General features: G+C 44.4%; 1 protein-coding gene across 1 annotated transcript in view; it reads left to right on the top strand.

The window, feature by feature from the left end:
- The window catches only part of DEPDC5 (DEP domain containing 5, GATOR1 subcomplex subunit), a 38,935-nt gene that overhangs the window by 13,016 nt on the left and 1,530 nt on the right, over positions 1 to 24,389 (top strand). Inside the window, exons 22-42 of the mRNA XM_021549976.3 lie at positions 408 to 611; positions 1,105 to 1,240; positions 1,568 to 1,665; positions 3,555 to 3,620; positions 4,971 to 5,127; positions 6,183 to 6,343; positions 6,723 to 6,840; positions 6,997 to 7,164; positions 8,005 to 8,224; positions 9,100 to 9,233; positions 9,578 to 9,686; positions 12,396 to 12,458; positions 13,993 to 14,144; positions 14,907 to 14,984; positions 15,419 to 15,551; positions 16,364 to 16,472; positions 16,753 to 16,977; positions 20,823 to 20,992; positions 21,939 to 22,110; positions 23,137 to 23,197; positions 24,267 to 24,349. Coding sequence (XP_021405651.2) covers positions 408 to 611; positions 1,105 to 1,240; positions 1,568 to 1,665; positions 3,555 to 3,620; positions 4,971 to 5,127; positions 6,183 to 6,343; positions 6,723 to 6,840; positions 6,997 to 7,164; positions 8,005 to 8,224; positions 9,100 to 9,233; positions 9,578 to 9,686; positions 12,396 to 12,458; positions 13,993 to 14,144; positions 14,907 to 14,984; positions 15,419 to 15,551; positions 16,364 to 16,472; positions 16,753 to 16,977; positions 20,823 to 20,992; positions 21,939 to 22,110; positions 23,137 to 23,197; positions 24,267 to 24,349 — 2,817 coding nt within the window. The remainder of the gene's footprint in view (positions 1 to 407; positions 612 to 1,104; positions 1,241 to 1,567; positions 1,666 to 3,554; positions 3,621 to 4,970; positions 5,128 to 6,182; positions 6,344 to 6,722; positions 6,841 to 6,996; positions 7,165 to 8,004; positions 8,225 to 9,099; positions 9,234 to 9,577; positions 9,687 to 12,395; positions 12,459 to 13,992; positions 14,145 to 14,906; positions 14,985 to 15,418; positions 15,552 to 16,363; positions 16,473 to 16,752; positions 16,978 to 20,822; positions 20,993 to 21,938; positions 22,111 to 23,136; positions 23,198 to 24,266; positions 24,350 to 24,389) is intronic.

The following is a 24,389-nucleotide window of genomic DNA, read 5'->3' as shown; positions in this document are numbered from 1 at the left end:
CAGTGCTCAGATCTGAGTGTTATAGAAAAGGCATGTGTACAAGGCTCAGCTGTGGCTTTGATACTCATCCTGAAGTTTTTATGACAGTCTTTTGATTTCTCAAGAATTCTCTAAGGTCTGAGTAGCCCTTCATAATTGTCGTAGCAAGTGTTTTCTTAATGGATTCATTTAATGGAAGCTTACAGCACTGCTGTGATGGCAGATGGAGTAATGGTTTTTCTTGTCTGGGTTCTTGTTTATATTGTAACTTTCAGGCTGGATAGGAATTGCTTTCAGCTTCTCTGCCTGCTTATTTCTTAAGTCTCCTTATTTCCCCTTACCCTGGGCAATCTTTACATCCCTGAGCGATTAATTCCCCTGTGCTTGTCTCCTGCAGGATCTCACGCTGGCTTGGTTGTGTTTTGCAGATTTCCTTGAGAGCACGCTGGAGTCGCAGCAGCGCGACTCCAGCGCTCCGGGGCGGTTCCACGTGGGCAGCGCCGAGTCGCTGCTGCACATCCGCCCGGGCGGTTACGCGCCCCAGCGCGCCCTCATCAACCCCTTCGCCCCGTCCCGCATGCCCATGAAGCTGACGTCGAACCGCCGGCGCTGGATGCACACCTTCCCCGTGGGTGAGCTGCTCGCTGCGCACCTGCCTGCTGGGACTTTGCCCTGCTCCAGGATTAGCACAGCAAGAGAGCCAGGGAGAGCTCTGGTGCATTAAAGTGCTCTGCACACTACACTCTGTACAGGCCCAAGCAACCCTCTTTTGGGAAAATCTCTATTTGTAAACAAGCAGCAACGGCTACAGAACAATTCCCTGCTGAAGTGAACCTAACCCTCTAGAAGGGAATTGTAACTACAATTTCAGTTGATTTTCTGATGCTGAATTGTTTGCATAATTGTTTAGCGCCTTTTATGTAGGCCCTCCAAAATGTTTTTAAAAATATTTTGGTTCACTTGTTTCAGAGGAGATGGCAGAGGTTCAAGGCTTTGAAGATCTTGTGAACATGCTTTCATAATGTCCATTAGCTCTCATTGCTTGTGCTGCTGGCAAAAGAGGGGAAAAGCAACTGAGGAATCAGTACAGATGTGGTGATCAGTGATCCAATTGTAACTATGTAGGTCCCTCAGGAGAAGCTATCCAGATCCATCATCAAACCCGCCAGAATATGGCAGAAATGCAGGGCAGTGGGCAGCAGGATTTGACACATTCCTCTGCGGAGCTGCTGGAGCTGGCTTACCATGAGGCAACTGGCAGGTGAGCCATTTGCTCAATCTTGAGTGTTGGGTTTGTAGACCATGAGATCAGATCTGTAGATAACCAGCTAAGCTTTAGTTCTCTCCTGAGGGGACGTGAGTAGCTGGTTCTTTGCAGTGTTTTGGTTACTGCTGGAGGCAAACAAACAGTATGGACATTTATGGAATGCTGTCACAGCCTGCTCTGTGCCGTTCCAGAGAAGAGCTTGCTTCCAGCCCGGGCTCGGCTGAGGCAGAGGGCTGAGGGCTTGTTGGTACATTTGCTAAAAGCAGGGAATGGCACGGGTGAGGAAGGCTGTACAAAACAGGCTGCTTTGTTTCCCTGCAGACACGTCAGCTCTCGGCATCCAGGGGACGGCGCCTCCTTCCTGAGCTTCAGCGGGACGGACGAGTACGGGAACGGGCTGGGGGCCGGCCCGGGCGCAGGTACCGGGGCGGGGCCGGGACAGCGCTCGGGGGATGGGGCAGGACTCGTGGCACGTGGGGGAACGGGCACGGCAAAGCAGGAGGAATCAACCGATCTGTTCGTGCACTTACTTGGACTTCCTGGTGTATGGTAGTTCTTTGGGTTGCTTTGTTGGTTTTAGTTTTGTTTAATGTGTCTCTACTTCTTTAGGTGTGTTGTATAAGGTTTATTATAGAAAGATGCTCATTGTTTACTGATAATAAGCTCTCAGGCAGTAACTGAGTTCCATAATAACAGAGCAGTGATGTTCAGACACAAAAAATAACTAAATATGCGCTAGTGTTCAGAAGCCTTTTTTTTTTCTTGGTGGAGTTGCCTTTAGCTGTTATCCTTTAGAGAGAAGATGTGTCTGTACTTCCAGTTGAAGGTTATCTCTGTCTTCCTTAACTTACCCAGACACCTGAATTAGTGAAAATTCTCAACATTTCTTTTCAGCCCTGTAAATGGAACAACATGCCCTATTAAGCATTCTGCTATGTTGTCTGGTTTTATGTGACCCTCTGCTTCTGAGGATGATATGCATTTCAGTTAGGCACATGGAAAAAAGTTAAACTTATGGACTACAGCATTCAAAACTTATGTTCTTTTCTCAAAACCAATCTAAAGTTTTTTTTAAGAATAAACTTGCCCTTCTGAATTACATTGGATTAAGACAATTTTGTTCTCCATTATGCCTTTCAGAGCCATAAAGAAGTTAACAGACCTAATTTTCTTATGCCTCATCTTGTATTCACATAGTCACATTTAAAATTATTTTCTGTTGCTTTCTTCTGTGATTTTCTTCTGATTACATTTAATTTTATTGCTTTATTTTTTTAGTATTTTCTGGCTTCCAGATAGGCTCTGTTTCTGCAATTGCTAAACTGCATTTCAGCTGGATGCAGTTTGCACAGTGTAAATGCAGAGCAGGTCCTGGCAATAAACACGCTTGCATTTATGGAATTTCTTTGTGTCTGTAGACCCTCACCTATCTATAGGGGCCACACTGGGTACTCAGTGATTGGACTGAGAGCTCTCCCTTTATGGTTTGAATCACCTATGAAACGAAGCAGTTTTGGGGGGAGTTGTGTTTTTTTGAATTTCCAGAAATGGGATTTCTTGTTGAGTCTGGGCCTCCTCTGCTGCCTGCAGCATGGTGTGGTGCATCAGGGGCTTCCGAGTGGAAAATGATCCCATCTATTTCCCTCGGGCTTCGGGACGTTGTCGCTGTTGCGCCGCAGATGGAGGTGGTAGCTCAGACAAGGAAATCCTGTTGCAATTCCCGGTGTGGATGGCAGATGGCAGGAGGAGCTGGTGGAAGGTGAAGGACGCTCAGAGCCGGCTCCCCTGCGGGTTACTGGCATCCTCATGCAGGAGATATCCGCCCTTTCTCTTACAGGGGAACAGCAATGATGTTGATACCCATTTCCTGGGTAAATCTACCTAAGCTAGTTTTAAACAATACTACCTTTTAAATATTTGGAGGCTTACTGAAATTTTTATTTTGTTAAATAGCTTTGAAGGCAGCAGTTTTTCTTGTCTCCTTAGCATCTCTTTTTCCTCTTTTGTGCCACACCATCTGTTTATAGGAGCTTATACCATCTACTTTTCAAGATGTTTCACCATTTTGGGGAGGAGAGTTTTGTTTGGATTTTAGCTACTGAACACTTATAGTGCGATGTTGAAGTTTGATCCAAGATATATTTTTTCCTCATTAATTGGCTTAGTGTTTTTTTTCTGCAGAACCCTGACATTTTCCATGCAGAGAAATTCTGTATCTTAAAACATCATCATGCTTTTAATTTATTTTTATTTGAAATTCAAGAGAAGTGCATAACTGCTTAAAATAAAAAACATTCCTTTCTTATAGGGGTGAACCTCAAATCTCAAAACAAGGATTCCTTGGAAGATGCTGTCTCTAATTCTCCAGATCCAAGTAAGCAGGAGAAAGGTTTGGAAGAGAGTTTGCATAGGTGGGAAGATGGGGAGGGAAAGGGCATGTACATATATAGAGGCATCAGGAGGTGGTAGGCAAGAAACTGAGGAGCCTCCTTGGCTTTTGGCAGTGGTTTATTTTGGCCTGCAGTAATTTGCAGGATCTGCCTGTACTGTCTCACTGTAATTGCAGTTCCGTAGTTCTTAAGAACATGTGAAGCTGTTTATTGTGTTACAGCTGAAATTCTTTCCTTACCAGACACTATTCTGCAAAAAGCTAAGGCTGCTGAACTCTTATCTGCCTCTCAGTGTGAAAAGCATGTTTGGTACCAGCTTGTTGAAGTAGAATTAATACAGTCAATTTCTGAATTTGGTACCATTTACTGAGAAATATCTGCATTCACTTCCTAGAGAAACAAGTGTGTCACTGCTTAAGAAAGCATTTTCTTTGTAGTAGTCTGTCATGTATTACTTTCTTGTGCAGTGTTCCTGACATTGGTGTTAACAGTTTTATAGTAAAATAAATTTCTATCTGTAGGAGCTCTGTGACAAGAAGTTAAGCATCAGTAGGTGATACAGATTGTTTGAATGGGGTCAGAATGTAATGCAGTGGTGAGCTAAAGATTTGGTGTAATCTAGTTAGCTTTTCCTTTTTAATGTCTACTTTTACATCCCTGTAATCTCAAAACTGCAGCATAACTCTAGGAAAGGGTGTGGGAAAAGATTGCTTTCCAAGTTACTATTTTTCTGATCTTCCCACCCCTCTGGATATATCTTCTGTTTTTATAACTGTGGAAATACTCCAATTTCTGCTGTTGTACTATTCCAGAAAGAGGCTGGTCTGTCATTCTTTCTCTCCTCCTCTCCAGCTCCTTCTGTAGTTGTCTAGGATGCAAAACTGGTCTGATTTTCTTGTTCAGACTTGGAATGTTGATCTGTTTATTAATAATCAGTAACTGCACCTGACTTGCTGTAATTTTGGAAGAGCAGTGGCTATGTCAGCTCTAGCTTTCAATCAAGAGGAAATTAAATGTATTAACTTTGAATGCATTTTGCATGATGGGGTTGAATCAGCATGTGCACTGCATTGTTTAACAAACTCTGTCTCTTTCTCTCCCTCCCTTCTTCCCATCCTATTTTCGTTTTCCCCTTCCCATTCCACACCCCTTTTTGTCCCTGTTGACTTTGTGCCAACTCTGTTTTTCACCTCTCATTCTTTTTAACTCTCCTCTTCATGCACTTCTTCCATCCCGCTCTGCACCCTGTTTTTCCACGGGTGCCCACACGTGCCCCCCCTGTGTGCCCCCATGACACAACGAGGCAGTTCTGACGCTGTCTGCTCCCCCCATAGTGCCAGGCTTCTGTTGTACAGTTGGAGTGGACTGGAAATCCCTGACCACCCCGGCCTGCCTCCCTCTCACCACGGATTACTTCCCCGACCGCCAGAGCCTGCAGAACGATTACACCGAGGGCTGCTACGACCTGCTGCCAGAGGCTGACATTGACAGGTTTGGCCAGCACCTCCTCTGTGCAGTCCTTGCTTAAGGAGCAGGTGATGGAAGAGGATCACTGCAGTCTGTACAAGTGAATGATGGATTGCTAACAGAGCAGCACAATACTTAGATTTTTCCTTTTTTTTCCAGTGATAGTTTTGGACCTTTTCTGATGTTCCCACCTGACAGTATGGTGTGCTCTGTAGATTTGATGTTAGAAATAGTTTGGATACAAATTTTTATGCCTCTTTTCTGTTGTGTTTTGATCAAAATATTCAACCTCAAGCTACCATCTCTGTTAATCTGCTTTCTAGCGAGTGTTTTGGAAACACTAAATGAGCAAATGCATGTGGACACGGTATTTAAGGTGCTTATCCTCCCTCTAATGAATATTTAGTTTAAAGAATCTTGTTGAAAAACAGAGTTAGTTGGACAGATATAACTTCTCTGCTTGTCTCAGAGGTCTCTGGTAACTATTCTTTCGTAGGCTTAGATGGATGTTTTTTTTTTTTTTACTGAAGCAGTCTCATTATCTTAAACTTTTTTCAGTCTTTCCATAACTTGTGTTCCTGCTTTATGGGAGCAAAACAAAAGTATTAATCAGGGTGATTGAAATACATAAGTAGTAATAGGATTAATGAAGAAACACCTGAAAGAAATGTCAGTAGGAAGGCAAAGTTCAGAGCAGGAGCTGCACTACGATGAATATGTTCTTTAATCCCTCCCTGCTCTGCACTTCCCACTGTGGGAGAGGCTGGAGCATTGCTGCCCACTGGCATTCTGAGCTCTCCTGAACATGTACAAACTGCACTTAGACTGCCTGCAAAGTGCTGGAAAAATCATCTTTGGGGAATTTATTATTCCACAACTGCTGTAGGCAAATTTGTTACTAGTTGCCAAGCTGCTTTCAAAGGCAGCAGTAAATATTGCCAGACAGTTCATCACCTTTTGTCAAAAGGTGCCTCTTTTCCCTCCTGCTCCCACAGTAGGTGTTCCAGGCCCCGGAGCAGAGCTAAGAATAGGTTTGTGGTCAGCTTCCTTATTCTAGTCTGCTTAACCTTTGTGTCCAGGAGGGATGAGGAAGGAGTGCAGATGACAGCCCAGCAGGTGTTTGAGGAGTTTATTTGTCAGCGTCTCATGCAAGGCTATCAGATTATTGTGCAATCCAAACCGCAGAAGCCAGCCCCAGCCGTGCCACCCCCGCTCAGCAGCAGTCCCCTCTACAGCAGAGGTGAGTGACCTGGGCTTGACAAGTCAGGCTTTCCTCTTCTGCCAGTCACAGTAACCTCGAATTAAGCACATCCACCAGTTGCTAAACACTTTGTTGACTCTTCTTTGGTGGTTCTGCCCAGGGAAGTTCTGAATGGGTGGTGTAGGAATCCCAAGTGCTCTTTTTTGCTTATGATATCAGCAAATCTTAACTGTAAGAGCAAAAGACTCTTTGTGCAACTGCTCCCTAAAAATGTGGCCTGAAAGATGGGTTTAGGTTGTGCTGAGATCAGAAGCCCACTTCTGGACTCCAGCTCTGGAGTCTCTTTCTATGGGTACAGTTTGTTGATAAAATTGTGAGATCTGCAGTAAGCTGAAAGGGTTTTGCTTTTTACAACTAGGTCTTGTGTCAAGAAATAGACCTGAGGAAGAGAATCAATACTGGCTGAGCATGGGCCGTACTTTCCACAAAGTCACCTTAAAAGACAAAATAATTACTGTGACTCGGTACCTGCCAAAGTGAGTATCTCTCTGCTTGAGCAGTTTGCTGCCAGTGTTCAGATGGACATTCTTATCCAGCTCTGTGCTTGCTTGAAAGAACACTTTTCTTTTTAGGAAAAGAAAGAGAAGCATCCATTTCAGTACTGAGATTAATGCTTGTGCCTGATCTTTTAGGTATCCATATGAATCTGCTCAGATAAACTACACCTACAGCTTGTGCCCCTCACATTCTGACTCCGAATTTGTCTCTTGCTGGGTAGAATTTTCCCATGAGAGACTAGAAGAGTACAAGTGGAATTACTTGGATCAGTATATCTGCTCTGCTGGTTCAGAGGACTTCAGGTGAGAGCTTCTTTTCCATCCAGACTGTTCTGTGTCCTAATTGCCTCTTTTTCTTTTTGACCTAAAATTTCATCAAGTTCAACCCACGAATTCTCAGTACGCCAGGGAGAATATCTGGCCTGCTTTCACTGTCAGCCTCCAGCAGCTGTTGCCTTGTGGGAACCTTGCTCCGTGTTGCTGCTGTTATCTGACCTTTGATACAGACTCTTGATCTCAAAATTCAGCATGAACTTCTTTTTTCCTCTGCTACAAATGCAAAGAAATAAGATAGCATTTTGCACCACACAGATGCTTTTCTTGGTTTCTTACTGATTTCTGGATCTGACTCAAAACTTCCATTTATTTTGAAGCTGTTGCAGGTTTGCTTGAGTGCTGGGCTTGACTTGCAGTCCTACTCCTAAGCTGTGGAGCAAGTGCTTACCAGAAATGTGGAATATCTCCACTAGTATCAATTGCTTTTTTGATATCTTCGCTCCACACAACCAGTCTTTATCATCTTTTCTTTTCAGGTCTCAGTCAAAATACCTCCTACGCTAATGTGCACCTTGAAAATTCTTTTTTGCTTGCATATTTTTAGAGAAAAAGCTTTTAGGGCCTATCTTTTACAGAAAAGAAAGCATATATCTGTGACAATTATTCTGAGGATAGCCTTGTTGCTAGTAATACTCAAACTGGTGACCACTCCTTTGCGTGTGTGCTCGTTCTGTCTCAGGGATAGCAGCGAGGGTGCTCACTGCACTCACTGAAAAGCGCAGCAGGTATAACGATTTATACTTTAGATTCTGGAAAACCCTTCCCAGGAAACCGCTGACCTCTGTCCTGCCTTCCACATTCCTGCAGCCTTATCGAGTCGCTGAAGTTCTGGAGGACGCGGTTCCTGCTGCTGCCCGCCTGCATCAGCGCCACCAAGCGCATCATGGAGGGCGAGGCGCACTGCGACGTGTACGGCGACAAGCCGCGCTCGGACGAGGAGGAGTGGCAGCTCCTCGATGGCTTCATCCGCTTCGTGGAGGGCTTGAACCGCATCCGCCGCCGCCACCGCTCCGATCGGATGATCCGAGTGAGTCCCCGCTGAGGCTGGGTGTGACCCGAGCCGCTAACGAGGCGTTAGCCGGAGACCCGGGCCAGGCTGGGGCACGGTGCCCGTGTCCGTGCCATCCATCCCTAAAGGGCGCTGCTGACCCGTGTGCTGTGCCAGCTTTCAGACAGTGCGGCTTAATGTACTAGTTTTGCACCACAGAAGTGATGTTTTGGGAGAGGATAGAGAGCTGTTTCCTTCAAAATTTCCCTGGGGTCAGCATCCTGTGCTGCTGTGACTGGACCCAGGCTCAAGGCAGTTCTCGCTCAGGGACAAGCCAGGCTCTCCTGTACTGTCTTGGCCTGGCACTGCTCTGTTTTACACTGTGGCCAGTCTTTTGTTACCCAGGAGCCTGATGCCTGCTCTTTGCAGGTGTGCTCTGCTTTGTGCTGTAGGTGGGCTTAGCCTGGGTGCAGCACTCTGCCTTGTGATACACAGTTCATCCAGAGGGGTCTGAGGTAGTTAAGCTGGTCACTTCTGGGTTAACCTGGATTGGTTCTGTGCTGCAGATTCAGGAGAAGGATTGGAAAAAGAGAAATATGTGAGTGAATTTTTTGATAGACAGTTTCAAGAGGCTGCAGAGACTGGCTAATATGTATTAAATCCTGTTCCCATTCTCACAGCAAATGGGGTAATTTATTTTGAAGCAAATTAATCTTTTTCCACAGTAACAAACATTTTATTTTCAGAATAACATGCACAAAAGACACTAGGCTATTCCACTTCTCATGTACCAGTGGTTGGACTCCCTTTTAAAAGTGTGCTTAATAAAGCCCTGCTGACATGAGGTGTTGTGTTCTTGCTTACTAGTTAAGCCTAGCTCGACTAAGTCTGTGCTTCCCTTTTTTCTTCGTTAGAAAGGGTCTGCCATGAAAGGCTTGCAGATTGCTGGTCCAATTCCCACTCACTCCCTGGAGCAGTCTGGGCCTCCCATTGGGAAAAAAGGAACCTCAGCACTGTCAGCTCTACTGCAGATGGAAGCCAGTCAGAAGTGAGTCTCTACAGGCTGTGTGAAGAGCCAAGAACATCTTTCCTGCACATTGCACCTGGGCTGGCTAAAGCACATTTGGGGAGCCTTGTCTCATGTTGTGTTAAATATATGAGAGATTAGTATTTTTAATGCTAAATTAGTATTCCACATGCATAATAAGACTGAGTTCAGGGGTCCATGTTGTTTGTGGGGGTAAAAGGTACTTTTGGAATGTTGGATCTGCGCCTCGGTGTGTGGGAAAGCAAATATCTGAAAATACACCAGTACCCCTCTGCAACAGTTGCCTTTGGGGGGAAGCTGACACAAAGTATGTTTGATTAAACTCTGTATTCTTTTTCTTTTAGGACTCTGGGGGAGCAGCAAGCAGCAATGCTTTCTGGGAAGAGCTCTGGCCAGCCTTCAGAGAGTGGGAGCATTGCTATCACACCCACCTATATGGACAGCCCTCGGAAGGTAAGGACTTCCTGGGCTGTTTCTGGATAAGAATTTCTCAAATAATCAAAGATTTTTTTTTCTGAGCAATTGGCTACATCATACCACATCCAGTAAGGGCTGCTCCTGTGCTGGCTTTGTGTACAAGGGCAGAGGAATTCCATTCTGTGAGAGTGACAATGGTGTGGAATCCCTGGCATGCTGTCTCAGCATTTTGCTGATGTAAGTGCTGTTTGCTAATTAGTGCATTTCATTTGCTGGTAGCACATTTTATTTATTTCAGTCATGGCTTGACTGTTGGGTGTAGCAGTACAGTGCTGTGTGCATCTGTGTGCAGGCTGTCTTGGAGAGCAAAATCAACCTCTGGATTGTGACAGTGTGAACACTGAGTGGGATTTTAACAGCAGGAACTTGAGCCTCTTGCCTCTGTTTAGAGGAGGGGGTGTGTTCCTGAGAAGTGATTTAGATGTCATTCCTTCACTGGCTGGACTCCAGGCTGGAGAAATGGTCTTCTTGGAGCTCTCTCGATACACTTAAATAAAAGACTGTGCTATCCCTCAGCCTTTCTGAAAAGTGTCCTGTGAGACCCAGGAGAGCAGGAACTCTGCCTTCAAGTCCAACTAGAAATATTTGGTTATTTTTCTGGTCTTTCAACAGAAGTAACAAGGAACTGAATAAAGGTAAAGGACTTAAATGTGACTTGTCTTTGGGGTCAACAGTTCAAATATTGCAAAGAAAAGGTTCTCAGATTCACTGCTATCACCCACTTATTTCAGCATTTTTCTCTAAGCATCTAATGTTTCTACATCCATTGTTTTGTGCACCACCAGGAACAAGTATTGTGTTATCCTGGAGACCTAGATATTGAAAGTTGAAGTGATAAGAGCAACTGTGATCATCTTAATACTAGACACTTATTTGTAGTATCAGTGTTTGGAGAGCACAGATGAGAGTCTGAAGCAGGATGTGCTAGGTCTGGAAACTTCAAACTGACTTGAGGCATGAGTGCAAACTTCCTTATCATAATTTAGGCTTTGTATGCTTCTCTTCTACCATTTTGAAAAATCAGCTTCTCTTTTTAAATACAGAAATCTTAAATGTCCCTCTCTACCAGTAAAACTGGTGAAAATTCCATGTGAGAAGCAGGAGAGAAGAATGTTATGTCCAGTTGTTCTGCATGGCAGAGGGGGGAAGAGGCAAAGTAGGCTTCCCTAGCAGTGGCACAGGAGTGTGCTGGGACCAGATTAGCAGAGTTTGTGCTACCAGAAAATGCCATCATGAGTAATGTTAAAAGTAATGTTCAGAAGCCTCTTTGGAAGGCTGACTGGAGACTCTGGAAGAGTGTGTTATCAGCTGAAGGCCTTTCATGCTGCAGCAGTAAACACTCCTGTAAATATTTACACACAGGGGCTGGGAGATAAGCAATTGCAATCTCCTAATTGATGGCTTATGCCTGTTGGAAAGATGCCAGTGGGCAGGCAGCATTGTGCTCACTTGGGAACAGCAGCAAGTGTGTGCCTCGTGTCACAGCCCCTGCAGGGCTCCTCAGCACAGGGAGCTCTGGCTTCCCACACACTTGCAGCCGGAGAATTGACAAATTATCACAGCTGTGAGCTCTGCCAGCAGCCAAGGGAGCAAGTCCTTTTCTAGGATGCCCTTTAGTGCTTGAGTTTTTCCAGATGAAAACTGAGCCAGTGGCTTTGCATCACTTTGTTTCAGAGTAGAATTGAAAAGCCACTTGAGCCAGTTACTGGGCAACACTGGGTGGTTTTAACCCAGTGAGTTCACTTGGTCCATGGTCTGTTGGAGAAGTCTTTGCCCTTATGGATCCTTATGGATCCAGGGCACTTAGATCTGCTTCTGCTCAATGTAAATTGCCAGCCATGTAACCCTGGCATTGATTCTTCCCAGATACTGTTTTATATGTACCTACCAAGGTAAGCATCATCTTAACTGCAGCCTAGACAAAAATATTTTGCCAAGGGAACAGAATAAAGAATTGCAAATAAGGAATGAAAATCCAGATGAGTTCCACTGCATTGTCTTATGTGATAAGAGAATTGTGACACATCTTTGAATAGCAGCTGGGGATAAATTCAGTGGGGTTTGTAAGTAGGCAGGAACATAGCAGTGTCTGTTAATTTTGCATGAAGTATTAAACACAGTGCTGGAAGGATCTTTGTGATGAGTTTTTCTTCCCTTTCCTTTGCACCATACCAGACCTGCATGTAAGAGGAAGAGGGTGCTTCCTGAAAAGAGCTCCTTTGCCTGTCCCTCTTTGTTTGAGTGTCTAACAGATCAAAAAAAAAAAAAAAATCTGTCTTTCTTTGGATATTTGTCATTACACCTGTGATTCCTGTATTTCAGTTTTATATTTGGGATGGAAGCCCCCATACTTCAGAGCTCAAGACTTTCTCCTTTGAAGTATGGAGGGAAGGATGCAGTTTCAATGGGCTTCTGATCAGTGTGGGTTTTAAAATTTTGGGAATGCATCTGTGCCAAGGAAGAGCAATGTCTTGTTACAGAGAGAGAAAGTAAAGGTGTGTGTGTGAGTAATTTCTGATGCTGTGCATTCTGCTGCATCTGACCTTCTGGGTCTTGGATTTGCATTCTCCTCATACTTTCTCTCTGTGGTCATTTCATACTTGCACAACCTTGTATTTGCTTTTCTTGAACTCCTGTTCCTGTTGCTGTTGCCATTAATGGGCCTACTTCCTCTGATGCCTTCAGGATGGGGCCTTCTTTGTGGACTTTGTTCGCAGCCCACGCACAGCTTCAACCTTCTACTCCCAGGTTAGTTTGGAATGGGTGTTGTCATCTCTGGCTTTTGGACTGAGGTGATGGACAGCATTTGTGTCCTGAGCTTAACACGCTGGGAGCCTGTGTTAGTTTCTAGATACTCTCATTGAGACTGAGATGTACAGCACTGACAGAACAAAGTGGCATTTTTTTCCACCATTCAGTGTTTGTGCTGTGTTCTGGATGTTCATGTACCCTGTCTCACTGTCCTTCACTGTCTTGTCAACTACTAAAGCTGCTCTTTTTGTTTTTGAGTAAGTGCTTGTTTTCCATCTTCCCTCGCTGAACAAAATGGCAACAGCTCACTTGTCTGGTTCTTGGCTAAATTTCTTCTGTGGTGTTTGACAGGTGACTGGAGATATCCAAATCAAATTGTCCTTGGATTCCTGAACAACTGAGGCTGAAATAGTATCACCTTGGTTTAAAAGAGTCCCTGTGACTGAAATTGTTTGTCCATTTAACACCAGTTAGGAATTAGGAGTAACACAGTGTGGCCATAGGCAGTGCTGCTGCTTGAAGTGAGCCCTGAGGAGGGAGAAAGGCTTTTGCTGCCTGTGGGTACTGTAGAGTTGACCCTGGAGCATCTGCTGGTTTTGGCTGCCCAAAAGGGGACATCTGCCATTAGAGATATTTGGGGTGTGAGAAATGGCATAAATAAAGGACTTCTGGCAGTCAGCCCTAAGTCAAGCTACCAGCTTTGTGATTTTTTAGCTGTGTATGTGCTGTGGATTCATCACAGCAGAGCAGCCCCCATGTTTATACCAGCTTGAGTTAGAGTTACTCTGCCGTTCGTGTTCTCTCCCCCACCTCTCCAGCGTTTATATAATGTGCCTTTACTAAACCATACGTGTTAATGACAGATGGCAATTACAGCCTGTACTTAGCTGAATCCTTCAGCATTCATGCTCTTTCTGAAATGATTTTATGTTAATTTTGTGAACTATTCAGTCTACCATTGGAATAGTGCGAGTGTTCCTGCGGGAGGAAAGTGTTCCTGTTGTCTTGGCGACATAGGTGTGGGTGGGTGTCAAACCAGCCTTCTCATGCTGCCCTGAGAAAGGAGGGAAGATGAGCTGTTTTTTTTTTTTTTTGAGCATTATGAAACTTGAATTCGTGTGATACATATGCATATTTTTGAGAGTTAGACTTGAAACTATATTTGCTAAATGCTTACTACCTTTCCACAGTGATAAAGTGTCCTGTTGTGTGCTTATAGTCATAGTTATTCCCTTGGGTTGAAAATGTCAGGTTTGGACTGGTGTTGCTGGTTTGCCAGTAGTTCTCTCAATGCAATTGTTGCTGGGTTGGTGATCCTCATCTTTATTTGGGTCTGAATTTGTTGTTTGTCAGGAGCTCTGTAGTGATGACAAAATGAGACTGTATTTATCCCTTCTGCATATGCTTGTGCTTCCTTAGAGTGCTGCTTGTTGTTGACTAACTTGGGCTGAGGCTCAGATGATGCAGGGAGGGGAGAAGATGGATTACCTGATGAATTTCATAGAGATGCTGCTGTGTTTGCTCCTTCCAGGTCTCCATTGATCAGTCAGTTCCTGCAAGCTCAGATGGCAGCGCCTTGCTCCCCGCGGGGCAGGTCCCTGACAGGGGCAGCACCCAGGCCCTGGGGAGCACCCAGAGTGCTGCAGAGCCAGGATACAGCACAGCTGGTGCTGCAGAGGGCAGGTAGGAGAGGCACAGCAGTGCTGTACTGCAGAGCTGTTCAATTCCAGCCCCTTTCAGTGTCAGGGAATGGGCACTTAAACAGGAACGTGGGAACAGGCTGTGCTGTGCCTGTCAGCACGAGCAGGCATTTGTCACAAGACCTTACTGCAGCATTTCCACGTGCAGAGAGAGTGGTAGTAAAATAAACCCTGCAACCCAGTTTTCCAGAATTAAAAGAACACAAGGCCTGATTTCTCCACCCACAAGATGGGCTTCATTCTTCAAGAAATGAAGAAATTCCATTTCTGAAATCTGCTAGTAGGAAACCAGGCTTTGAATTGACATCTTGTCTGTTTTGGCAAGGGGTGGGGGGGCTGCAGGTCTCATTGGATCAAGTAGGTTAATGAAATTCAAGAGGTTCTAACCTGGAAGCAAGACACCGGGGAGGAAGCAGTGTTGACAATAAACTTTATTAGCAGCTGTTTCCTGTGGTTGTATATTACTGTAAAAAAAAAAAATTTAGCCAGCTTCAAACTGTTTGCTCTCAATTGCTGCTGAGTACAACTGGATGTGACACATTGTGCATTGGGTCCATATAGCCATGTCCTGGTGACCTCAGGGGGGAAATACTCATTTATGCTTTTAGTTGTCCTTCTTGAGTTGAAAAGGAAATAAATGTGGGAAAGTCATTGTTGAGAAGAGAGAGCAATTTTCTTAAATGTACATGTTTGAAAAAAGTAGCAGCTTCCTTGATTTTTGAACGTGCTTCTGTTTACTGCCCAGCTCCCAGCAGTGTTCAGCAAGTGCTCTGACTTCCTCCTCCACTTTGGTAGAGATTCTTGAAGCCATGAAACACCCCACGTAAGTTTTTAATATCAATCTGCTTAAAATGTGATGAGATGTTTAATAAGAGGCCATGAGAAATAGAGTCACACAAAGGAGAGCCCCATGTCAGCTGTTTAAGAATTTTAAACTTCCTTTTGTTATTCAGTTCCAGACTCTCTAATAAGGAATTTTATAGAAATTGAGATATGAGCAAAAACTTCAACTATTAGTCCCAGAACCTTGTCAAATCAAGAATTCCCAGTAAGTCACTAAAGTGCTGTCAGTGACAGCTCTTCATCGTGTTACCAAAAGCCAATGAGACATCACTCCAGGGGCACTGTGCATTTCTTGTCCAGCATTCTATCCTCCCTCTCCCTTTCCTACTTTTCCCCAGCAGTGATTTTTGTCTTTGTTACTTAAAAGAGCTCTTGGTCAGCCTGTGTTAACACATGTGGCTTGCTGTGCTTCAGCACAGGGATCCAGCTGCTCTCTGAACAGAAGGGCCTCTCCCCCTACTGCTTCATCAGTGCAGAAGTTGTGCACTGGCTGGTGAATAATGTGGAAGGGGTGCACACCCAGGCCATGGCCATTGACATAATGCAGGTAAGAAAACTACCCAGGAGCATATGGAAGGCCAGAAATGCCTTACTCTGTGAAAAAAGTCAAGTTTTAGAGCAAAGCATAGCAATAATTCCTGTTACTTATTAAAATTTTCGTATGGAGGAGTATTGAAAGCAGTGCTCAACAGAATACAAGATAATGATGACATTTTTTGGATTCCCTATCACAAAACAGCAACATATTCTTCATTAGTAATACATCTTTTTTTTCTACTTATATGATGATTCTTCTGTTTATAACCTGCACAGTGTTCTGCATTGTGTTGGAATTGAGGCACGAGGCTGTGATTTGGTTTTCCTTTCTGATAATTAGTTAATAAAGTTGTAATAAAACCAGCATACGACCTTTCGGATCTGAGGCAGACACACTTTATGCAGGAACACTGCTTTTATTCCTCAAGGGATTTTTTTGTATTGAACTGTGTCAGGGGCAGAAGGCTGGAAATGTTCTGGAGTTCATTCCTCTGCTGAGATCCCATATCAATTAACAGAGAACTTAGAATGCTTCCAAACTCTTACCTTCTATAAATCCATCTATAAAACCAGAGCAGGGTATGGGAGGAAGACAGACATCTGTAGAAAGGTCAAATGTAATTTCTCAGGGAGATAAGAAATTGCTACATTTGCTGAATATCAAGAGATAACTTTGCTAGTGTTCTTGTTAGGCACATATCTGGACAAAAAGATGCCAAGGAAAAGAAAATTACTTCCTAATGTTCTCTAGCAACCTTTTTATGTAACTGGAAGAGTGATTTCTTTATCATGTTTGCTCTGTTCTTTCTTTTTCTTGTTCAGAAAATGTTAGAAGAGCAGCTTATTGTCCATGCATCTGGAGAAGCTTTACGAACCTTTATTTATGGCTTTTATTTTTACAAGATTGTTGTGGACAAAGAACCAGACCGAGGTCAGCATTGTTATCACAAGACTTTCCTCACTATCCCTTTGCATAATCAGTAGGCTGTTCTTGATTCTTAGGGGTGCTGCAGCAGGAATGCATTTTGGGAGCGACCAAAAGCACTGATCTCAAGAGTCTGAGAAATTTGGCCTTTTTAGTTAAGGGAAAAAAAAAAAAAATAGCAGAAAACATAAAGTAATTTTATCCTGCCTCTTCTTCATCAAGAACTACTTTTCTGGCTGAGCCTTGTCCACTTGTTTCTAACTGGACTTCCCTTCCCCTCGTGCAGTGGGGCTGCAGCAGCCTGCCATGTGGCACACAGCTGCCATGGATGACTTCTCAGCCTTCCAGAGGAAATGGTTTGAGGTGGCCTTTGTGGCAGAAGAGCTCCTGCACTCGGAGATCCCGGCGTTCTTCCTGCCCTGGCTGCCCAGCCGCCCCGCCTCCTATGCAAGTAGGCACAGTTCCTTTAGCCGCAGTTTCGGAGGACGGAGCCAGGCAGCTGCACTCTTAGGTAGATGCACAGCACAGGTGACAGCTGGGGAAGTTCAAGGGGATAGTTTGAAAGGGGAAGAGCAGCCAGCCAAGGGTATGATCTCACGTGGACCAGCAATAAAGCTGCAAATTTCATGCTGGCCTTACGGTGTCTCGCACGTGGACTCGCTCTCATATGCTTTAGGTGTGTTTCACTGGCTGGGCAGGAAACTTTTACTTCAGAGTACTGGGATACAATAAAAAGTATTTCTTAAAATATTCCTTCTTCCCGAATTTAGGGAAGGAATTCTTCCTTCTAGAATTTAGGGAGGAAGATACTTTGTCCTCCTGCAAATCCAGAGAGACTGTTCACAATCTGTAAGGAGTATGGAGGGATAAGTTGTGAGAACAGCAAAGCAACCAAACTGTTCTTAAAATTACAGATCTAATTGCTTCCCAGGGGCAAAAGGCACAGGGAGGTCCAGATGTGTTAGAAGTTTTCTGTGATGTACTGGAGGCTTTTTAGGTAATCTGAACCAGACTCCTTACATTAATGAGGCTGTGAAGCCCAGCTGCAGATGATCCCTGTGGCATGGAAGCAGTAGGAAGATCTTGCTGCTGGGCACGATCCCATTAGTATCTAATGTTCTCTAATGTGTGGAGAGTAACCCTGACTGCCTCTAACAGCCCATGAAACACACTGGCTGCGTGACTGACCCTGTTGCTTTGTCAGCTTCTTGTTACATTTCCAGGCCAGCCTGAGTCACTTGCTTTTGTTCTTCTTTCCTTGTTTAAGAAAAAAATCATTGCTATGGAACTGCGGCTTCAGGTTTATTTAGATGCATCTGTTAAAGGCCTAGCAATTAAGGATGAAAATAAAAAAATTGCTGTTCTCCTGTTGTGTATATTTGACCTTCTGAAGAGAAGTGCCTTACTGCTGGTGTAGTATCTCTTAAACCTGAAGTCACAGTAATCCTTATGTATTTCTGAGAACCTTGTTTGAAGAGGAACAGCATCAGAAATCTGAAAGCATTAAGGATAGGAAGTCTGAACTAATGGTTAATTCCCTGAAGTCAACATATGCAGGTTATTTTCCCTGTCACATGATAAATCTGTTGCCTTGGCTGGTATCCAACCTCATTAGCTCAGTGGCTGGCTGGAGCTGAAGCCTGAACTGGCTGGCATGAAAGTATTGTGGGGCCAGATCCTCGTCATGGTTTGATCTCTTACTCACTATTTAGCCTGAGAAAACCACTTCCCATTCCCCTGTCTGCTCTGTTGTGAGCTGAGAAGACTGAGACCCAGCAGGCCTGCACCCCTGGGCATGAGTAGAAGTGTGCCTCAGTGTCCCTCCACCTTTCATGTAACACCAGCCAGGAACAGTGTATCCTGCAGCATGTGGTATTACACACCTGAGTAGTTCTCCTTTTCCTTTCAGTTGAGATTATGTCCATTTTACTATTTTAACTAATTTGCAGCCCTTGAATGAGTGATAAATGCCTTCAGATTGCTCTTGTGCAGTCTGAGTTTTCCAGGATTAATAGTTTCTTGTAGAAAAATTGAGCGTGGAGGTTTTTTCTTGCAAAGGAACTGGTTTAAATGATGCTTCTGTGCTGTCCCTCTTCTAAACAGTATTCCAAAAAACCTTCAGCAATTCATCTGAGGTAAAGAGCTTTACTAAACCCAGATGACCCCTGGTCCACGTGACTTCATTTGTTCCTCTCTTGGTCTTGATTAGGTTGTGGTTTTTATTTCTTCCCCTCCCCACCTTCCCTAAATGTCAGGCTGTGACATAAAATTGCATGAAAGCATTGAGAGCTCTGGAACAAGCTCCATGTATCTCTCAAATCTTTATTCCTCCCAATTTCCCAATCACTTGCCCAGTGACTGTCCCCTTTCCCTTCCCAGTGGAAGTCTGACCTGTGATGCAGCTAATCTTGTCCCTTTGATTTATAGCAATGCATGCACTAGCAACTGTAGTCATGTATGTAGTGGAGTCTGTGACTGGAGAATAACCTGCCTGCTCCTCTCCGATTTGCCTAGTAAATCATTAGTTAAATACTCAATAGTAGAAGACAATTGGGAAGCAGGTGAGTCCTCTTAAAGTCTGACCAATGGAAGCCAGAGTATATTCTATTGGAACAAGCTGGTTGTAATCAGAAGCTTCTGAATTCAGTCACATGGACATTTCTCATCAGTGTTTAATGTATTTTTGATTAGCTCACCTCATTGAACTGGTTTCCTCTGGCTTTGCCTGTGAGCTGCAGCTGCAGACAAGGCAGAGACACAGTCCAGCCCTAACAGGGAGTCTGCACTCTCTGGGAAGAGCAACAGTCTAAGGGAGCAGGGAGCTCATTCTTCACAGTGTGCTAGTTTGGGCACACTGGGCTGTGGTGTTATCACTGACCTCTTGGCTAATGACCAACACCTACCTGGCTGAGCTTTGGTTTCACAGCATCCAGGATGTTGTTTTCCAACACACTCTGTTACAAATTTGACACCATAACCTCCTGACCACAAGTATGGTATTCACAATATCACAAAGGAACCAGAAAAATAAACTCTCAGTGTTGGTCTGACAATACCAGATCAACTCAGAAATTGCAAATGACACATTTCCCAAAGACAAAAATGGGTCTTATTTATGAAACAAAACTGGGTGATGTTCTTTCATTTTTGTTGTGTTTTTATTTTTCATGGCGCTGCAGCAATAGCAATTTAAAGGGTCTCCTTGTAACCTTGAAAAGTGCCTCCAGGTAACTTGCAGCAGCAGTGAAGGTAGGACCTTTCCATCTACGTTGAGGAAGGATTTCAGGTTGTTTTTTGTTGTTTTTTTTTAAATAGCATCAAGCCATCAAATTACAAGATAATTTAAAAGCTGATCCTATCAAGAAGTACACATCTACTTCAGCAAGGGATAACAACATGCATCCCTCATGCATGCTACAATAAAAAGAGCAGAAGTTTTCCCATAGAAACCTTGCAGCCCATTGTTTTCTGTCAGTTTTTAACATTACAGAAATGCTAAATTATGCATTTGTCTAAAGAAAAGTTGAAGGTGATGGTGTGTTTCATAGCAGGACTTTGGTCTCTAAGTCAGGAGATCTGGGTTCTGCCCCCAGCCTTGCAGTCCTCTGTGTGACACCAGCCAGGTCACTTCCACTGCTGTGCTTCTCTCCCTCTCCTGCCTGATGCCTGAGGGTTTCTGTCAGGGATGCTGGGGTGTGGGGCACAAAGGGAGCTGCATCTTGGGCACTATCCCAGCCCTTACTGCAAAGCACTAGGAGCTATTGCAGTGGTCGGAATGCTGCTGCATGTCTTGGCTGACTCTTTGTGCTTTTACAGAAAGTGGTGGATGTGCACTTTCAACAATGCGGTAATGTGGGATATTGATATGGGTTGAAAGAAACAAGAAGTTTAATTTCTAATCTCCTTTAGCTGTGGAAAGTCCTGGAATGCTCCTGCCCCATGTAACAGCACCCTGTTGTGATTTCTGGTGGAGGCATATAGAAATATTTGGAATGTTTTGGGCATGAAGAAGCTGGTGTTGTCTAGCCATGCACAATTGTGGCACCAGTTGCCTGTTGATTAACTGCTGGATTTTTGGTTCTTTCTCCTTATTGCAGCTGAAATGTCTTTTGACTGCTTGGGGAGGTGATTCTGTAGCACATACCCCTGACATGAGAAATACTTCAGGATTGTTGTCTTTTGTCATCTGGATGAGCCGCATTCTGGGACTTTTCTGCCAGCTCAAAAATACCTGGGGAGGAATGGGAGGACAAATTAATTTCAAATTACTTATCTTGCTTCTTCTGTTCCCTTCATCCTGTCTGCCACCTTCTCTTTAATGCCCCTTCTGAACTCTGCTGTCCCTTGGCTGCGCAGCTGCCACGGTGCCCGAGCAGCGGACGGTGACGCTGGATGTGGATGTGAACAACCGCACGGACCGGCTGGAGTGGTGCAGTTGTTATTACCATGGCAATTTCTCCCTGAACGCTGCCTTTGAAATCAAGTTACACTGGATGGCAGTGACTGCAGCTGTTCTTTTTGAGATGGTGAGATCCTGGTGTTGTGGACAGCCACAAAATGCCTGTCTGGCCTCTGTGTCCCTTAGACAGCTGGGGACATTGTATTAGGAAGTCTTAGGGAGAGAGACAGTGGCTTGCATCTGCCTGTATTTCCATGAGTAATTTTCCTGGTGGTTGTTTGTGTTGCTGCATCTGGTCAGCATTTATCACACCAGCTATAGTCATTCTGTCTGCAGGAGTGTGTTCTGTTTGCAGTGGGTTTTATGCACAGAATGCAGAGATCAACATAGGTCAAGGTGATAAATTTAAGTCCCCCTTAGGCAAATTTTAATCCCTGAGCCAGGTCTTCGGAAAAAAATCTGTTTCACATTACATTCCTTCTATCCCCAAACCTTAAAACTTTAAATCTCAGTGGAATTGCTTTCATAACAGGGCTTTTCCAAGCAATGTGTTTTTCCTGCCCAGGAATGTTTTAGGGTTTTTTTTAACTTGCTGAAAACATTTTGAAATTTTTAATTTTTAGATTAAATTTTTAGATTTCATTTTTAGATATTTTTTTCCCTAATGTAGCTTCTGTAAAAGTCAAACTATTTAACACTAGGTTTTACCCCACCCAGCCAGACAGCACTAGTTAGTTGGTTTTGCTTTTATTTAAAATCAATTGCAATGTTCCAGTAAAGCAGAAGTGTTTAGCCACTGGTGATAAGTAGGCTGAATCAGTTCCTGAAAAATGTCCTATTTTAAAGTGCTTTTTGATTGATGGAGCACGTCAGAAAAAGGAAAGCCTGATGTCTTGTGCTTGTACTGCTTTGCTTGCAAGGACGTTGGTGTGCCTGCCATGCAGAGCAAGCTGAGCCTGTGGAGAATTGAGCATGTCTGATCTATTCTTGGGGAATGAGTTGCTCTTATGCACATAAGTGCCCTTCGTCAGCTGGCATGTGTGCTATGATTCATTGTGTGAATTTCTTCTCAGGTTCAGGGGTGGCACCGGAAAGCCACCTCCTGTGGGTTCCTGCTCGTCCCAGTCCTGGAAGGCCCCTTTGCTTTGCCCAGTTACTTGTACGGGGACCCACTTCGAGCTCAGCTGTTCATCCCACTCAACGTGAGCTGCTTGCTGAAGGAGGGGAGTGAGCATTTGTTTGATGGTAAGAAATGCACTTCCTTTTACCCCTCAAGGTACTTTGTGCAAGCAGGTCACTGGCATAGCTGACATGAAGAAGCTCCTTTACCAGCCAGCCTTAGGTGGCTGAAGGAGCTGTTTTTACAGGTCAGCAGCCCCTGAGGAAAGAGGTGCTGGAGGAAGCTGTGCTGGCAGGCTGATTGTGGGCAGCAGGAAGCACCAGCACACAGGAAGGGTGGTCTCCCCAGTGATGCTCACCCTGCACACTTTCAGACCCATATCCAGTAGCTGTTGTGTTTGACAGACTGTTGTGTCTGTTTTGCTGGTAGACCCACAGCTGCTCTGCATTTGTATCCTGCATTTGTTTATTCTCCCCCTCCCTAAGACTGGGTTTTCACCACTGCCATCCTTCTTTTGTTGTTGCTATGGTTACTTTAATGGTTACAGTGTTTGCACATGAGATTAAGCAGAGCAACTGCAATCTCCTTTTCTGCAATGTGACCTCGCCCTTTCTAGTGAGGCTGTTGTGGTAAACCTCAGGTGGAACCACAAGATCAGAGACCTGTCCCCATGCAGAGAAGGGCAAAGTTGCATCATGAGGAGGGGCAATTATCAAAAGGCTGTGTTTTAATATAGTAAATTTGATATTTTCATTAACCCTTGACTCGGTGTCCAGGTGTAACTGTACAATGAATGTGACAAATCCATATGCTGTGAGGTCACCATAGCCCAAATGACTGAATTAAATATTTTCAGAGCACTCTTGCGATACAGCAACCCACTCTTGTTCCTTGTCCCCTCCCACCCACCCCCCCCCATGTTCCTCTCCTTTGTCTCAAGAGACACAAATAATAAATTCAGATATGAGTCTGCTACTGGAGTGCACAAGACACATCTCTAAGAGACACCTGACAAAAAAGTGTGACTGAAAGAAATGACAAAGGAAAAAAAAAAAGAGTGCCCTGAAGCCTCCAGAGGAAAAGGAAAGTCTTTAAAAGGAAGGAAATAAAGTAGCTTTAGTAGATAATTGTTACTTTTCTGTTTGTTTCAGGCTTTGAACCAGAAACATACTGGGACCGAATGCATCTTCTTCAGGAAGCAATAGCTCACCGGTATGTCTGCAGTGGAGTGGGGTGACCAAACAGTTCCTGTCTCCCTGGACAATGTGGGATGAAGCCTGTGCTGGGCAGTCGCTCCTGAGTCACTTGGGCTCTGTGCAGTCTGCCTCTGAAGTCTGTGTACAGACTGTTAGACTAAAATACAGCCTCCGTGCCCCCAGGTGGTTCTGTGGGTGCAAGGGGCAGCTGTCACTCCTTAGGAACCATACCCTCCTCCTAGGGAGAGCCTTGCCTTTGGAAAGTGCCTGTTATTCTAAGTTAGAAGCAGAAAGGCTGTAAATAGACTCTTTCTGAGAAGGAACAGTTATTTCCTTCTTGTGTATTTAGCACAATCTTGAACTGGATGACACCTGATGATTGACAATAGGCAGGAGACCAGGGTGGGAGCTGTATGGAGGAGGAGGTTGGGCCCAGTTCAAGAAGGAATTGTTGGAAGCTTTGGATACTATCTAGCCTTATCCCTTTTTATTGAGCTGCCAGTTTCTTTCATGGTGTAGATGCCAGGGTTTTTTTCATGACAAAGAGGGGGCTGCCTTTTGTAATGGACTTTAGCTTGGAAATCAACTTTCATTAGTTTAGAAAGCAGGAGAAGAACAAGTATCCTACAAACAGCAAAGAACTTCCAGGTAAGCTGCTTGAAGTTCCACATGGAATGTTGCACATAATGAAAATAATACTGTTGCAGTTTGAAACATGCCCAGGGAACATTTGTCTTGACTATTGCTCTTCCCTCTCGTGTGCAGCTGCCCCATTTTGTCAGAGACTGCAGAGAGCTGCTGTTCTTTTTTCCAGCTTGAGTCAGGCCAGGGAGCAGTGTGGGGTGACAGGCCTGAGCAGTGTGGAGTGACAATCTTTCACACTGTGTCTGGCAGGGGCAGAGAATATTTGGAGAGGCTCAGCTCTCTTCATCCCTTTTCCTTTTGCCTTCAGGCCATAAGAAAGGGATAGTGGAAGGATTTCCTCTGGTGCCCCTGCCTTTGGCTGAGGAATTCTACCTGGAGCAGCTCTTTCTATCTTTTTCTTTTCTTTTCTTTTTTAATTCCTCTTATCTCTATTTCTTCAGATTTGGATTTGTACAAGATAAATATTCAGCCTCTGCATTCAACTTCCCAGCAGAAAACAAGCCCCAGTATATCCATGTCACAGGTGAGCAATATTTGGAGGCTCTGTGGCAAGGAGGGGGTTA

The sequence above is a fragment of the Lonchura striata genome, chromosome 18 (genome assembly GCF_046129695.1).
Source record: "Lonchura striata isolate bLonStr1 chromosome 18, bLonStr1.mat, whole genome shotgun sequence".
Classification (NCBI taxonomy): Eukaryota; Metazoa; Chordata; class Aves; order Passeriformes; family Estrildidae; genus Lonchura; species Lonchura striata.
This window is presented reverse-complemented; position numbering and strand designations above follow the sequence as displayed.